Source organism: Lytechinus variegatus, chromosome 1 (genome assembly GCF_018143015.1).
Source record: "Lytechinus variegatus isolate NC3 chromosome 1, Lvar_3.0, whole genome shotgun sequence".
NCBI lineage: Eukaryota > Metazoa > Echinodermata > Echinoidea > Temnopleuroida > Toxopneustidae > Lytechinus > Lytechinus variegatus.
This window is the reverse complement of record NC_054740.1, coordinates 94246690-94264152: the sequence shown is the minus strand read 5'-3', so window position 1 is coordinate 94264152 and position 17463 is coordinate 94246690. Positions and strand designations below refer to the sequence as shown.

Below are 17463 nucleotides of genomic sequence, written 5' to 3'. Positions count from 1 at the left end.
TCATCTCCTTGGAGGTTGATCTTAATGATTGTTCCTTAAGGCATGTTGGAGCGGTCGTGGAGCGGTAGGGAAAGAGGGCCGAATTTCGCTCACAAAATTGGGGAAAGAATCAAAAACATAAATCGAAAAAAAAACATCGAAATCGAAAATGGTGAACGGTAACGAGCGGTGATGATTTTTTCTCTCCGCTCCACGACCGCTCCAACAACGCTCGGGCGGGAGAGTATCGAGTATATTGCACAAGAAAGTGGATATCCACGGGCATGACGGGTTATATCCGAGGGATAGTATCCAGGTGAAGGGGCATGACATTTTAATACTGAACTATATTATGAAAATTATCTCTTTTATACACTGTAAAAACTGTGGTGTTAAAACTGACACCAATTGGGGTTAATAGAGGACCACACCCTGAGGTGTTAAAATTACACCCCTAGAGATTAAACATAACACCAAAGAGTGTAAATGTAACAAAAGGTGTTGTAATAACACCTATAGGTGTAAAACTAACACCACCAATTTAACACCGGTGTAAAATAACTGGTGTGGTCCTCTATGAACACCGGTTAACACCACAGTTTTTTATGTGTACGGGTTATATCCGAGCAAGATCCGAGGGGTAGTATCCATGTGAATAGAGTACGGGCATGACATTTTAATACTGAACTATGTTATGAAAATTATCTCTTTTATACACCTAATATACGTTCTTGCTTGCATATTAGGCCTACACCATAACAAACATGTTTTGATCATATCAATAAAAAAGAGATATAAACATAAAAGAAAGGTATACAAAGAGTAATATTTTATTAAGAATTCACATTGTTAGCATCTAGGGCTAAAATATGCATGCACATACCTCAATATACATGTAGGCCTATATATCCTATATATCAAAAAATAAAAAACATACAAAATTTTACAGCTGCCAATTATAAATCGAATCGATATCAAATATAATAATGAGTAGAATTTAAAAATTTTACACTTTAATGCAGTTAATCATGTTCAAATTATTTAGATGCATGACGATCAATATAAATAACTCACAGATAAACTTTGGATTACAGATATCATAAGTTCCAGAATAAAATTATACAAACAAAAAGCATCGGAGGCAACAAAGAAAATATGGAATCAGGGAAGAGTCATAGCCAGGATTATACATATCACATTTATCTGGATATATTAAGGAAACGAAAACAGCATCAAAATTTCAATAATTATAGCAACAAAATAATAGGTTAACCTTTTTGTACTTGAATAAAGAATTGATAGTCATAGCCTTTCAGTAAATAGAAAAAGACATTATTTTGTAACTTTCAATAGCAAAGAGTTAATTGCATGCATTTCAAGCCAGACCGCAGTTTAAAAAAATCCCCTGAACAGACAACGTCATTTGAAACCAAAGGATTGGCGTGCATACTTTATTAGTAAAATGACAATGTTTAAACCATGGACCTACTGTACAATGACGTATGAAGAAGGAGTATGAATACGAATGGTAGGCGAAAACAATCATCAACTTCAGGCTCATATCTTCTACAATATCACTTTCTTGGTACTCCCCCCCCCCTCTCTCTCTCTCTCTCTCTCATGTTAGTCTGGTATTATAATCATGATAATATACAATGAATAAAAAAATAACATACATTACTATAGTACACGTCGAATTATTTATCATACAATTTATTTATCATTGACTATATGTTTGAAAAAAATATATATATTGATCAACAAAATACTAATTAAATGGATGATATAGATTGTACATGCCGACTGGACTAAGCATTGAGCAGAAAGGTTTGAAAATAAAATATGAAAACAGAATTTTACAAACAGACATTTTCTGTTTTGATTTGTACACACATCACGACCATCAGGAACATTGACATAAATGCATTCATCCCGAGTCTTTGCAGTCATACATTTTTGTTCATAAACTTGTACGAACGATATACAAATATAGGAGCTACACTGAGAGTGGTAAAACAAAACCTAGCTGTAAACACGTACTGTTATGACAATAGAAGATGAGTTGAGCTAGATTGCAATGTTTAAGGTTAAAACCCTGCCTAAACATATTACAAAGGATCATGTAGTTCTTTAGATTAGAGTATCAAGAAATAAATTTGATATTATCTAATATTCCCATCTTAGAATATATAGTGATCAATATGTTTTTCAGCCGTTATACTAAAAAATTGGTATCTGGTACCCTCTCTCGGTAATGCTTTTTTTAAATTAAAAAATAACCTTCTAAACAATTTTTTTTTAATTATGAGAAATATATTGTCAAGGATCCTAATATTTTAAGTCCTCCCTATTTTTAAAAGGGATGTTATATAAACAACAGAAAAATACACTGGCACACGATCAAAATTAATTTTGATAGTAAAGTCTGTTCATTCATCAAATAAAACACATTTTTATTTTATTTTCTTCCCATCATAACAAGGCAGACCATTATTATAATCTAGTAATGAATTAGAATAGTGAAATGGACTTTTGTGGGGTTTATCAATTAATCCTTAATGGAGGAAAGGTTTTCATTTGTCACACTAAATGACAGTCGTCTAAAAAGAGCTGAAGTGGCTAAGTACATTGGATTCATGACTGAAGGGGAGTTGCGATGGATGGAACGTATGGAATTGGTGATCGCTCAAAAACATGCCATGTAGCGAAATTTCACGTTTCACCTACATCAGTGCCGTATTTGAGCCAACAATTTTAGGGACACACAACATATGTGAAAATGAAAATTCAATTTTATAATAGATTTTTATATAATGTTCAACAACTATTTCATCTCCTTTCCCCCATTTCTTCCATTTTTTTTTCTTGGCCGTGGAACTTTATGTGGGCAGACCCCTTTCCCTTTGTTTGGCAGTATCATGAGTATCCTTGATGGTTAAATCTCTTTTGTAATACCATATAGTTTCTTCTGTGGGATTTTAAAGAAAAACAATTAAATTATAATTAAGATTTAAAGAAGAAGAAGAAGCTGCGATTGCATTCGGGATATTTGTTGTATAAAATAATAAGTTAGGTTGGATGTCCATTTAGACAGGTCTCCAGTTTGGATGTGCAGTGATGATCAATGCTTGACATAAACAAGATTTATGTCAGCTCACTGCACGATCGCAATGCAAGACATAAATGTTTAAGGGATTTGTATGCGTCCGTCCTAAATTAATAGTTACATGCAATTATTAGAACGGAGGTACAATCCTTTAAATTATGGAATTACAGAATGTTCTACCAACAATCGACAAAACACTCTAAAAATTATGCTATCTGCGGATTTAATGTTCAAATCACAAATTGTATTTTGTAGTCAAGACTATATTGTTATTGTTTTAAGGTTTTATCGATCTTTTTTTGTCAAGCTCGTACCTCAATGGTAATTATGAAAATTATCATGCATGCTTAATAAGAAAAATCTAGTGATGATGTGCCATTCTGTAAAGTAATAATAAATTAATAAATAGATATATATTATCACGACAATATCTTGCTAAATGGTCACTCTATATATATCATCACGTCTTTCGGGCCGAATGCTCTTTGGACAATAAATGCTAATTGAATGGACTATGGGGAGGATGATATCGTCTTCGATGTCCAAGACTCATAAGCTCGACCTCCCCATCATCTCGTCCGTCATGTAAGCGTGGTTGAGGTGTGTTCCATTGGTTTCGGTCATTTCTTGCAATCCATCTCCATTTGGAGTATCTACCATTTCGACATCGATATCAGTGCTTTCATAGATGTTACTTTTACTTCGCTCGAGGTGATCATTTAATAGAACAGAATCAGTCGCGACACCCTGCAGTACATCAAGCACAAATTGAAAAGAAATGTTCACCTCATTTTTTGGGGGGTTCAATATTATCAACGAAACAATTATACGATCACAAACATTGTACTGGCCAGGCTGTTGTTAATTAATGTTATTTATATCGTTTGTTTGTTCGTGTTGCAATTATAATCACGAAATGACGTCAACATGTAAGTCGCATTATGATTCGATTTGTAACATGACGTTGTAACGTCATGTAATCGGTTCACTCATAACACAAAATGAAATATTTACATTGTTTGTAAATCGAAATATAACAGGAATGTCAAGAGGACATCGTTTCTGCGCAGAATTAATGCATCTTCTTGTAATTCGATTGGCAACACGACGTTAAATATTTATGCCGTATAACAACTTGCTTTACAGATACGTTTAGATATTGAGGTCGAATGGTAATTATAATTATAAAATTACATGTCCAAAGGTTAAACTATTGACGAGATCCTCATTCCATTCACTACCAACCCTTTAGCATTATAAGATATACATCGTTGTCTTATTTGTTATATATTTTTTCATTATTACTTACATGTCTGCTCGCCCCAACGTGTTTTATCTTACTGGGTTCCTTAGGTCCAATCCCAAATATTCTTCGTCTACTTGGAGTACTGCAGATGACACCTAGAATGATGATGATGATGAGAATGACACCAGCTGCTACGGAGCACCCGATGATAATGGGTAAATAATTGGTCATCCTCTGGTCATCTGAATGATACGTAATACATATTTGACATTTAGAGAGCACTGGACATGTACCGTAGTCGTAATAAGACAAAACACCTTGGATGCAATGAATTAATAATACTAAGCATCTTACAAGCGCTTCCAGTAAAGATGAAGTAATATTGCTTTCAGTTTGCAGTGACGTATCTAGGAAGTGCATGGGACATGCACCCGGGGAGGGGGGGGGGCACTGTCAGGGGGCGTACAAAAAGGTGACAATGAAAGCGGTATATCTGATGAAAAACTAAAGGAAATACTGGTGTCAAAAGTTTGAACGAGACGAAATTTTAGTGTTTGCTCCAGGCTCGAAATCTCATGGATATGGCACTGATTAAGGAAGAGAGTTGCTACAATGCTTTAAATTTCATTTCTCTACTAATTTGTATTAATTTTCAATATTTTAAATGATGTTATGATATATTTGTGTGACATTAATAAGCTAATCACAATCGAGCAACTTTATTTCAATCTTATTTATTATCATGATTAAAAGTGTGTAAGTATTTGAAAAAAAAGGTTGTTACATTGCAACTAACAAACCAACCAATAAATAAATCGACTAGAAACAAGATATGCGAGTCACTTATAACAGTATATAAGACAACTAATACAAACAGGTAATTCTCCAGATTCAGAATTTTTAAACTGAAAGACCTTTGGGAAAAATCTATAAATCAGAGTTTTTCCGCTCTTACTTTTATGTAAAACTTAGATTTATCCAATTAGTCACTCCTGAATAAGCATTCCTAGTAACACTTTTTTTAATCACAAGTCATTTCCTTTCTTCACCTTGTCATTTCTTTTTCTTCAAGTTCATATCCAAGTGGGTTTTTTTATTATCCATCACTTGATGATAATATTTCACATGTTTATCCCTCCTGCATTACATTGACTAAAACCACACGGATTATTGACAAAAACTCGAAAATTTTCAAATCCCTATAATGTTATCCTAATGTAACATTTGTAATGGTATTAAACTGGTTCCTATGAACTTTGAATAGTAAGACAGGTTTTTTTGTAGTGCATGCTCACTTACTTTTATGTATTGACGGGTCCTTATTTTGTATCCATAAGTAAGTCAATATGTTTATTTAGGAATACTCTTAACGGGTTTTTCGTTATCAACACTTTTTTTGTTATTTAAGTGACACAATTTACTTTTCTAATTGAGGGGGAACTTTCTTTAATTTGATGTAGGGCCTATAGTTAGATTTTTACCGTTACCGACTGTTGTTTCCATCCCATTAGTAGACCCTGAAATACAAAAATAAAACACGCCATGATATAAAGATATTTTATTTCCAAACAACATTCTATCGTCTACTTGAAAGCACTTAAACCAATGAAAGCGTCAAGAAAAGTTATCTTCAACATTTAAAAGTGATTGATGAAGAATTCCTAGAATATTTTTATTAAAAGTTTCGTATTTAGTTAAAAATAATGAATAACGGAATCGTGCTTAAGGAGTTTAGAACATCCTCAAAAGAATTATAAATAGATATCTCTAATGTTGGACGTGTCATGATCAAATATTGACAAAGTGGAGGGATAAGTAATATAAATAAGAGATATTGCAATAAAACATTAATATCAAATCATCAATTGTTAAATGAAAAATGAGAATAATATTTTAGATATCGACGCACAGTCACGTCTGCCATGAAAATTAAAATGTATGAGAATGAAATGATTAAATTTAATATTACATCAGTGTGTAAGTCATTTTTTTTTACAATAAATGTGATGCATTGATTAGTTTCTTGGATGGACCCAAATAAAAAGAGCAGAAAGTTGGATAATGAAAAAGAAAACAGAACAATGACAATATAGGCCTATACTGTTAAACAATTCGCAATTGGGGGGAAAGATCATTTGCTTTTGCATGCCCCACTTTGTGGAATAGCCTTCCTGAAGACATAAAAATATGTACCTCTGTCGAAACTTTCAAAAATCTTCTAAAAACTTTGCTATTTAATTCTTAGCTCTTTATGCGCCTTGAGCACTCTACAGAGAGGATTTGGCGCTTTACAAGTCTCATTATTATTATTATTATTATGTTCGAACGTACATAATAAACTTACGTCCATACTTTGTTTTAAATCCGTAAAATGTTAATTTGTGTGGTATATGAGCGCATACATTCATTCTTTGAATCATGCGCAGTTAATATTGTGACATGGAACACACCTAAAGGATGGAACTTATCACAAGGTCATAATTTACCAGAGCTCACAGTTCCAGGCTGTGATGTTGTTTCAGTTGAAGACACTGACGTGACTGGATTGGCGCTCATGGAAGTGACCGGTGAGGGATTTATTGCAACAGGATTCGTTACCGTAACCATGGTAGGATTCGAGCTCGTAGGTCTTATGAAGGATGAAGATGATGATGTAATCATAGTAGGTGCTGATGTGATTGATGAGACCCGGGATGAGATTGGGATGGAAGGAGTTGAGGTAGGAGTGGAAGATATGGATGTCATAGGTGATGGTGTTATAGAAGATGATGAGATGGAAGTCATTGATGAAACCATGGCAACAGAAATGGAAGGTGATGATGCACTAGCTGTGGAAAATAGAATAATGGTTTTCACGACGATAGAAGTGTTAAAAGAGGGTTAGTTCTGTCCGTGACTATAAGGTCAAGAACGATCAACCAGTCCACTCTCCTTGAGGAAAGTCTGGACACCATTTCATAAAAGTTGTCATCATTGACCAGCTATATCGGTGCTTCTAAGCCAATTACAAAGTATTTCTGAAGAGAGACTCGGGACTGACAATTTTGTCAATGCTAACGTCTTATGTGAATCAGTGTCCCTTTTTGTCTTAACAATAGTTGTCCTTAAAGTATTTAAGATGACAGCATTTTTTTTGTATTAACGCTGAAAGCCGATTGTACTGGCATAATGAAAGTGATTATAACATGTCGGAATGATAGATAGATTTTATCGCTGAATACACGGTTAATAACATTATTGTGATTTGCAGGAAAATAAATGAATAAATAAATACATTGATTAATAAATAAACGAATAAATACATACAGAAATGAAAACATCATTAAAATGATAGGACACTGTTTGATATCCCCAAGTGGAAAATGGTGCAGTTCTTAATTATTGCATGCAACTAGAGACTTTTCGCACAAGGACGCAGAACCCTTCGTGACAAAGATCAACCTAAAAAGTCTTTGTCGAAAATTGGTAAATCAAAACAACAGTTTCCTCCTGGACTCTGGACAAACGACATATTATTTGCAATTTTTCTGTAACTCCCAAACTTAGAACAAAACTACTGTTCCAGTTTATCAATTTTCGACAAAGATCTTCCTGCTGTTCATTGTCATTTGACTGGCATTTCCAATAAATTTGTATATGTTCATGAAAGCGTTCTTCGTCCTGATGCAAATCATTAATGATATACACCGCAGTATTTGCAGTGTATAATTAGGCAAGAAAGTTCCTTACCTTCAGTTGAGACAGTCGTTGGATCCGGGACTATAATTGAAGAGAAATAAAAAACACATTTATAGTCCTATTTTTTCATATATTTGAAATTTGTGTTCATTTCATCCATGAAGATTCGAAACAGAAATGCTGAATGCAATAACACTGATAAATAGATTAACATGATTCCTTGCATGCACTGAGCGCCGGTGATGGTAGCTCGAACTAAAGCCGGGGTAATAATAGCAGCGCCTTGTATCCTCTGGCAAAAAGCGCTTTATAAATCCAGCTATTATTATTATTATCATCATTATAATGTTTGTGAATATATATATTTTTTTGCAAATAGAGGAGTCTGACAGAAGAAAAATGAATACATAACACGATAGCCCTACATTAAAGGGTGAATTACAGCGCAGTAGGGTGATTAAAACAAATAGGGGGCATGCAGACATGGCGTATGTGACAAACAAATTAAAGGCTGTGAGCTAGCAAAAATTTAGACCAATATAATCCAAAAACCTTACATTTCACCTTTCCCTTTCTGCCTTCCGTTTTTTTGTTCGTGTTTGTGTCGTGAAACTTTTTAGGAGCTATGGTCCCAAGCCTTTCCTATCTTTACGCCAGTGCTATATAATGTATAGCGAAGATCAAAATGTCCAAAAAGTATTTTTCCAATGTTATAAGGAGTATAGACTAAACATTATAAACATTATTTATTCAACCGAATCTTCCTTGGTTTCAGATAGATATTGCACTGCTATACTAACAGGGGCGGATCCAGCTTCCGCCAATAGGGGGGGGGGGGGCCGAAAAATATTTTGATCAACATTTTTCTCGATTGGCCGCTAAAATCTGCCTTTTTTTTGTTGGTTTTTTACGGGGTAGTCCTAACTAAAGACTGAAGTTTTAAGTATATGTTAGTTTTTATTGCTATAAATATTAGGTATCTCATGTGGTCTTAATATATAATGCGAGCGAGAAGCGCGAGCTAAAAATCTTTGATATTTTATGTCCTTAGAACTGAAGATTCAGAGCAGTCTTTATAATCATGAACAAAGATAAGTATCCAACTAAACAATGCGAGCGCGAAGCGCGAGCCGAAATTTTATCATATAGTAACGTGAAAAGTGACTCAATTAGGACTGTTTTTAGTGATTATTGAAGAGGATACAAGTATCACCAAATAAATAATGAGAGTGCGAAGCGCGAGCTCAAAATTTCTGATATTCCGACCTGAAAAAAAATGAACAGTCTAAGCGCGTTTTTATTTAAATAAACAAGCTGTGCTCAAGCAATTAAATGCGAGCGCGAAGCATGAGCTTAATTTTTTTTATATACTGACATGATAAAGGAGCATTTTGACAAATTTTGGTAAGAATTTCCAAAGAGCATAGGTATCTCACAAATTAAACAATGCGAGCGCGCAGCGCGAGCCGAACATTTTGATACACATTAACAATTTGTGTAAATCAAACAAAATAATAAATGCATGATGTGCTAGAGAATTGTGTGCAAATTGATATCAGAACTGGATATATTGTATATATACTGGTTATATATTAGTGTCATTTAACCCTCTTGAATGGGATTCATTACACAGGCAATGCGAGCGCGAAGCGCGAGCGAAATTTTTTATATAAAGTCTATTTTCCAATTCTTCCCCTCACCTTTTTTTTTGGTTTCCTTTCGGGATCGGGCCGGTCGTTACGAGGCTGTAAATTACACAACATGGGTAAAATACCTCTTTCTTACTTTTCTTTCTGTTTTTCGTAGTTTCTATCAAGGTAAAGAGTACACTTTTTTCTGCAGGTTGTCAAAAATGGGGGGGGGCCGGCTCGGCCCCCTCCTGGATCCGCGCCTGACTAATGAATTCATGAGCACCCATCTTCAAAAAGAAAAAAAAAACTCTTACCTATTTCGACAGTAACGTTGAACGAACATGACGCATTGTTTCCACTTCTATCGGATACAATAAAGGTATAGTTTGTTGTTCCCACTGAAAATATGCTTTGTGGTAAGGGAATGATCGCAATATCTAAAGAACTACCAGAATTATCAAAAATGGTTGGTTGGAAATTAGAACCAATTGAAGTGTTAGTTTGGTAGATGTCATCCGGACAAACAATCACAGGAGGTTCTCGATCTGTGAGGAAGAAAGCATCAAAGAAATCTCATTACAACCGATAAATTTTTACCTAAATCAAAACTGATCACGCAGTGATGATATGCGTATTGCTTGTCAATTTGTTAAAATAAAAACATCTATACACCGATATTTTTTTCAATAAGCCCATGTTATAGTACAGTCCTAGATTTCTTGTTACTGTTTCAATCCATTTTAAAACATACCTGTATTTATTATGCTAATTTTCTTCTTGGAATTAGTACTTTGACTGATTTCTTTTTTTGTACGACTTTAATTCAATTTTATTTGAAATGTTACCTTCCACCTGAACCCTTGCTTCTATACAAGTCTTTGATAACATCCCGTCTGATATCGTAAGAAAGACATATTGATCTTGAGTTGAGATGGCCAGCTGAGGACTGTTCACACTTCCACCGTAATTTCTGACCATGGTAATATTCTCATATGGTATATAGGTAGTAGAATAAGATATGTTGAATTGTGGATCATGGTATGTGAAGTAAGATTGACCTGGATCAGTCTCCACTGTTAGATCCAATTGAGCAGGACAGGTGATTGGTAGCTCTTTTACTGAAAAACATAAAGTAGTTTTAAAAGAACTTTAAATATTACTGATAAAGTATTTGACACACAGTAAGCAGGGCTATGTCTTAAAGAGCTTTTAAATATACTAGATTTAGAATTTATATTTCAAACACCTGCAAGAGGCAGAGAAAATACAAAGTTGTATATCAGTTAGTATCTGAAAGTTTTCTTTTCTTGAGAAAAAAATATCTTTATAAAAACACTTTAACATGTTTAACACCAAACAGATGTGAACTTTGATTGTGATAAAACATCAATTAATGTGCCAAACTATGGATTGGAAGTTGTAATACGGATGTAAATTGAGATTAAAGTTGCGTCTCGGGTCGCCCCCCCCCCTTTCAATCAATTTAGTTCATGCAACCAAATCAAACGTTTCTAATAAACTGCATGAAAGGGTGATATATGCCTGATCGTTGAACATGAGCTCGAAAAAATAATCCAGTTTGTTCTGGTTCTTGCTTGTTCAGTAATACTTTGGTTGTAATATTATTTCTTTAATTACTCAACAGTTTGTGTGACTATCTAATGCCAAAAGCGTTTGGTTAACAGTACAAAGCATAACTTTAACGATCGAGAATGGGGATTATCATTTAGGCCCTATACAATATGGAGGAATTTATATAAGTCTATTCTGGTATGATAGAATGGATTTGAAAAATTATGAACCATTTGGAAGGGGAATGCATACTTTTTTGTGAATATCTAATCATTGTCACCACTGAATATCGATATTACTTTCACTTTAGAGGCTTCAAAAATACATATCTGATAATACATATCTGATATTTGACAGAGCTTTCACTCACATGCTACATTGACGTTGAAACTGCAATTGCCCCGATTACCAGCTCCATCGGTAACGGAAATAGTAACGGTAGAATTCCCGATCGGGAATCGGGAGCCAGGTGATAGAGTGACGGGACTAAAGGTGATGGAGCTCTGTAGAGTATCGGGATCGGGAACGTTGTCTGTTATTCCTCTAGGTGTGTACGTGATGACGTTCGTGGTGTTAGCTAAGATATCGTCTGGACAAGTGACTGTTGGTGGTTCTACATCTGGTTTTAGTCAAAGAAAATTAATGAACGGTAAGATATTTGAAGGAGAAGGATTGCTATGGCTAAGTCTGCATCTTAATTTTGGCAAATTCCTAATAACCAATGATTCATATAGGACCTGGTAGTGTTAGTGAAACGTAGACTTTAGTATCTGACACTAAAAAAAGGTCTTTTGAAAGTAGCGAAACACGGAAAGAAAGAATGATGAAGATCCCTTGGACTGAAGCAACGAGGAAGTCTTTAAATTATATTTTTAATATAAATTTCTTATTCTTCTCCCGCTGCTATTTTCTAATCTAGAATACAATTCTCTTTTTCTTCCTTCCCTCAATCAAAGTAAGGTTCTCCAGGTAAAGAAAGAGAGAGGAACGAGTCTTTCGATGGATAGTTCTCAGAAATCGAAGAGGGAGATGAATGAAAGAATTGGGTGTGGCTTTCATAGAAGGCAAGGAGCCACGGATTGCGGAATAGAAAGATCGATCATGATCGGTGTAGTCAAAAGTGGAGGTGCCGTGGCCGAGTGGTCTAAGGCGCCTGGCTATACATGGAAAGTCCAGAGTTCGATCCCCGGCCGCGGCACCTATGCCCTTGAGCACTTTAATCGACAATGCGTGAGGGCGTGAGAAAGGAGAAAGAAAAATAAAAGGAAAGATATATTTTAATACTCACCGACGACTGAAAGAGTAAAGTTGCACTGTTTAGTTAGGTAATTATCAAAGAAGAGTAAGCTGACAGCGTGGATGCCGACAGGAAAACGGTCATTGACCACTCCGCTCGTGTTCGTCGATAGTTGTTTTTGTACAAAATTTGGCGAAATGGAACCGTAGTCGAAACCCGGAAGAGTGTCTAGAGAGTTGATCTGGAACTGAAAAGTTGATTCGCCTGGATCCGTTTTCTCGATGTCATTTGTTGAAGGACAAGCAATAGGAAGCTCATCCACTGTCATATTCATCAAATATATAGAATGAAATATACATTGGTCAAAAGTATTGAAGCCTTTTGATTATTCAAGGACTAAATATGGACGATTTTGAATAGCATTATATGTTGTAATTCAAAATACCAGAAGTGATTAGGGCGAACATTTATTGTGTTTGTATGGCAAAGGGAGCATACCTGTTCTACAAATTTGTTATCAAAACTTCAAAACTTATCTTAAAAGCTGTAAATTCTTTTTCTTCACTGACTCGACGGAACATCCATTTTGTCATCACGCTAACCTTTAAGAAACTGAATGCCTTTTCCTGCGTAGAAAGTTACTTGAATCTAAATCTAATGGTCAAGATACTTACTACTGAAAAATATGCCCATACAGGCCAAAGCGTAGGTGTGACTAAAGATGATATTACTTACAGCTAACAGTAACGTTAAATGTACAGTTTCCAATAGGAGTCGATAACGATGACGTCATGTAAGCGGTCACTGTAACCTCGGTAGTTCCAACCGGTAACCTCATGTTTGGACCGTATTTTGCGGGGTCATAGATCAATATTGGGCTGTCAGTCCCAGGAACAGTAACGTTGTATGTGTTAAAGGTGTTGGATGTAGCCGAATCCGCAGAATTGCAGATCACATCTGTAATTTAAATAAAATAGAAAAGCTTTACTTAAAAAAATCACCATGATTTTATGCTACTTGAATTGAAGAAACAAAAACATTGTGTGAACAAAATGTTGAAACTTTGAAAAATTCTAGTTTTTCGACAAAAATAAAGGTTATTGGACTCCGAAAATTTGTCAAGCAAAAAAAAGGGGGTCCACTGCAAAATATAAGTCAATTCATATAAATTTCTTAATTTTTTTTACACCTACTGCCTATGGAGAAGAATACACGCAACAAACCCATGCAGGGAAAATCTTGAGGTACTTCAGTACCCCAAAATCAATAATACAGTACGAACGAATGAAACGAATGTCAACACGTGATTCAATGATAATTCATCAGCGAGATGACTCTGAAAAGTTGGCGATTTTTTTTTTTTACTTAGAATAAATTGTACAGTAATTACTCTTTGGTTGCTCTCCCATTTCCCTATAAATTGACTCACTAATGATCCGATGATGGTGAATATCGATAAGATTGAAAGTCTTTCTATTGAAATATTATTTCCATGAAAACTTTGCTGATTAGTATATTAGGCCTATATCCATGATAACATTTTCTATATAAAATTTAATTACATGTGTTAGAAGGAATGGAGTAAAATGAGTATCCATTTTGTGTCTCACATAATCACGATGCGGTCATTCATAATCTTATAGTCATCATGGTCATAAAATTTAATCTTTTGTGAAATGCAATGTCCTATGACGAATTCGTTTATCTAAATAGCTATGACACACCTCTATTTTTCCCATTCTTCTTAACGAGAATACACTTTAAAATTCAAACCAAAAGAAAAAAGTGATTTTGAAAGTTTGTTTCCATCCGAACTGTGCTGTATTCTTAACCATATACTGCGCAAGATAAATGATCTTTGTTGTTTCCGACCATGACCAGAACTAACTATGAAAAAAAATGTTTTGGTCAATGCAAGTTCTTTACATTTGTTGGTTTACAAATTCATTTTATTTGATTTCAGTAATATTTCATGTAAATTATTAAATCCTCTATGCTTTTATTTCGATTTGAAATGAATGATTTATTGTAATTAGCATGATAATCATGAAAATATGTATTTTTCAAGTTCAATATTAAGTTTGGTTTAATTTATTTCGAGTCAACTATTACTATTATTTATTCGGCATAATCAAACATAATACAACATGTACAAACAATAGGATAAGGAGAGTCATATGGATGCCGGGAAAGGAAAAAGATTAACTAAATAACTATAACCCGAAGGTCTTCCTTTCCAATCCATGTGACTTTACAAAGACAACATGCATGTAACACAGAAATTGTAAAATACAACTGTAGGGGAGACCGGGGCCAGTTGGAACATGGGGCAAGCCGAAACACTGCAACCCCCTCCAAAGCCTGCAACACTAATTCATGCAACACTACCCTCAATCTATCCCTATTAACAATACAACAGTGTTAAAGTATCATTGCAACAAAATGAGGGCAGCACCGTACAAATCTATTTCACAGGCGTCAAAGAAATATCACAATGCTCCAACCCACCCCACGCCCAAACCAACCCCGGTCCCCCCACAGTTGTTGAAGATAATAACAAATTAAATTAAAATCAAAATTAAACTCAATTATAAAACAGAGGAAATGATTACACATATATAAAATAACCATACAAATCAATGCAAAAAAAATACATTGTAAACAAGTATTATTCATTTTGTTTAAAGGCTTCGCAAGTTCATGGGCATGATAGAAAAAAAGGATGGTCGTCAATCGAAATTACATGACTGCCTTGTGCCATTTAATGACTAACACTTTCTCAATATTTGCCATGTTCTTATTTCCATACACAATACACTGTGAAAGTTCACTTCAAACAAAATTATCTCTTATGTCCAGATAATTATTTGTTGTCCACTTTACGAATCTGCTTAATCGCCAGCACGCGTTACCTTCTTTGAGAATGAATAGCACTTGGACGCCACTTATTGGGGTTCATAAAGAATGATATCAAAAGGGAACAAGTGCAGATGATGCTTTGCAACAATATGATTTTCTCCTCATATACATCTCACTTTCCAAATCCTTAAACTATAGATCAATTATGTTCACATATTGAAAGAATAACATTCTTTACATTAAACCTTAAGGACTAGATTTTAATTTCCGGTGGAAGTAGATCCTAACCATTGTATTTGGGAATTCTCATGGAATCCCAGCAATGTCGCGTCATCTTTGTTATTTTCTTTTACTTTAATTTATTCATTGACCTTGTCAAAGTTCCAATAGGATATGCTTTAGAGGGACATGAAACCTAAAGGAATGTTGTTCAAAGAGGAAAACCAATCGACCGTGGTATTATTTTAGCAATATTGGATGAATAGTAAAGAAAATTTAGTCCTTCAGTGGTGAGCCAAGAATAACACAAATCATTGAATAGGTCTATTGAAATTATAACTCATCTCAAGTGTTTGATTTGGTGACGTAATTTGTCAGGTTCTGAATTATTTTGGAATAGTTTTGGTTGCCATGGCCCTGAGAATGAATAATTTTATTTGACTCATCTAACAAGCCTAAAATAAAATGAAAGAACCTGATTGAAAAGGCAGAAAAGGAAGAATATAATATTCGTTCAGTATCTTTATATTAATCATTTCATTGAAAATATATTAATGTGTATCAAAATGTCGGTTCCACTAAACGTAAAATGCCTCAAACCTTTATCAAGAAGTGGTAAGATCTTTCCTTGAATTGCCTTCCATCGGGTTTTTTAAAGTCTATTTTGTGGATGAAAAAAATAGTAACAATGAAAGTGTGTGTATACCATTTTTTCTTTCCCCTTACTATATTATTCACAAACTTGTAAAGATTTGCAATCAATATTGTGAACTTTACCACCTCTCGCTTTTACTTTGATAGTTTTGTTCTGTTTTATTTGCACTCAATCATTGTTTATGAAAATGAAACGATCATTTCACTTGAACCAGAGGAGAAAATAATTGAAAAAGTACAATCTTCATCGGAAGTAAAATGTAATAACTATAAGGAATAATTAATGCGCAAATGTTAAAGTATGTCATATGCTCTTTTGATTTCTCACTAGTTTTAATCAATAAAAATATCAGTACGAATCTAAATAAATCTGAATTTGTAATATAATAATTTATTTACAAATTGTTTAGTCTAAAAAAAAAACACAATTATGTGTATTCTACCAATCATGAATAATAAACTAATAATAATATACATTTGTAATTGGAAAGGGTTATTATAATTAATGAATGAATGAATTAAACAAATCAAATATAATAAAAATGAATGAATTTTGTCACAACTCACAATATAAATTTAATTCACTTACCCTGACTATTTGCCCCACTGCATAAAATGAAGAAAATTACACAATTTAAAATTCTAATTATTGATGGTCTTGAAAGATGGCGATGAAACTCCATAATTAAAACAATATTTCTAATCTTGACCAAAATTCCAAAATCACAAAGTTCCTTATTCACAAAAGCGCAAACAAACAAAAAACAAAGAAGTTATCAAGTTTCCTTTCTATATTATTTATTGCAGATCCTTAAATGCGGATATAAACGTATTCTGTATAGATCACCGTGCAAAGTTTGACAATTCAAATTTGTTATCTGAAGTGAAGAAAGCGTCCACTATACAGACAAGGAAGGAGAAAATTATACTCGCATGTTTTAAGGTTGAAATTGGTAGAACTGTTTTGTAAATATCCAATCTGGATCAATCAGAAACTAGCTCAGGTATACTTTAACCAAGTCCGAGTGAAATCCAATATAACTTTATGATACGAGAAGCTTGCAGTTCTTATTGACTCCAAGATCATCGCTCAAGATGTATATATACTCCCCGATGGTTTCAAACAATATAGGTGTAGACTATGGAAAGAAAACATGTATCGTCGGTAGATATCACACCTGTCTTCTGATTTCGGAAAAAGAAATGCCTATTGTTACAATGTATTGTGTTCCTAGTCATATCATTCAGCCCACCCACACTCACACTTGAGTGATCTCTAATC

At 34.2% G+C, this 17463-nt stretch overlaps 1 protein-coding gene across 1 annotated transcript; it reads right to left on the bottom strand.

The window, feature by feature from the left end:
• Positions 1-730: 730 nt before the first annotated feature.
• On the bottom strand, positions 731-17463 carry LOC121429104 (hyalin-like). Its single transcript, XM_041626011.1, has 10 exons — positions 16771-17463; positions 13185-13406; positions 12501-12770; positions 11583-11831; positions 10486-10758; positions 9955-10185; positions 8061-8090; positions 5813-5848; positions 4395-4573; positions 731-3832 (listed from the first exon to the last, which is right to left on the bottom strand). The coding sequence occupies exons 1-10, from the start codon at positions 16862-16864 to the stop codon at positions 3635-3637; spliced, it is 1782 nt and encodes a 593-aa protein (XP_041481945.1). The 5' UTR covers positions 16865-17463; the 3' UTR covers positions 731-3634.

Bases quoted from the DNA above. Each gene is read 5' to 3' on its own strand.
- LOC121429104 (XM_041626011.1), bottom strand. From the start codon at position 16,864: ATGGAGTTTCATCGCCATCTTTCAAGACCATCAATAATTAGAATTTTA. The intron at 10,759-11,582 runs GTGAGTGAAAGC...TATGTTTTTCAG, and splicing joins TTTCAACGTCAATGTAGCAT to TAAAAGAGCTACCAATCACC. The intron at 10,186-10,485 runs GTAACATTTCAA...TCTTCCTCACAG, and splicing joins AGCAAGGGTTCAGGTGGAAG to ATCGAGAACCTCCTGTGATT.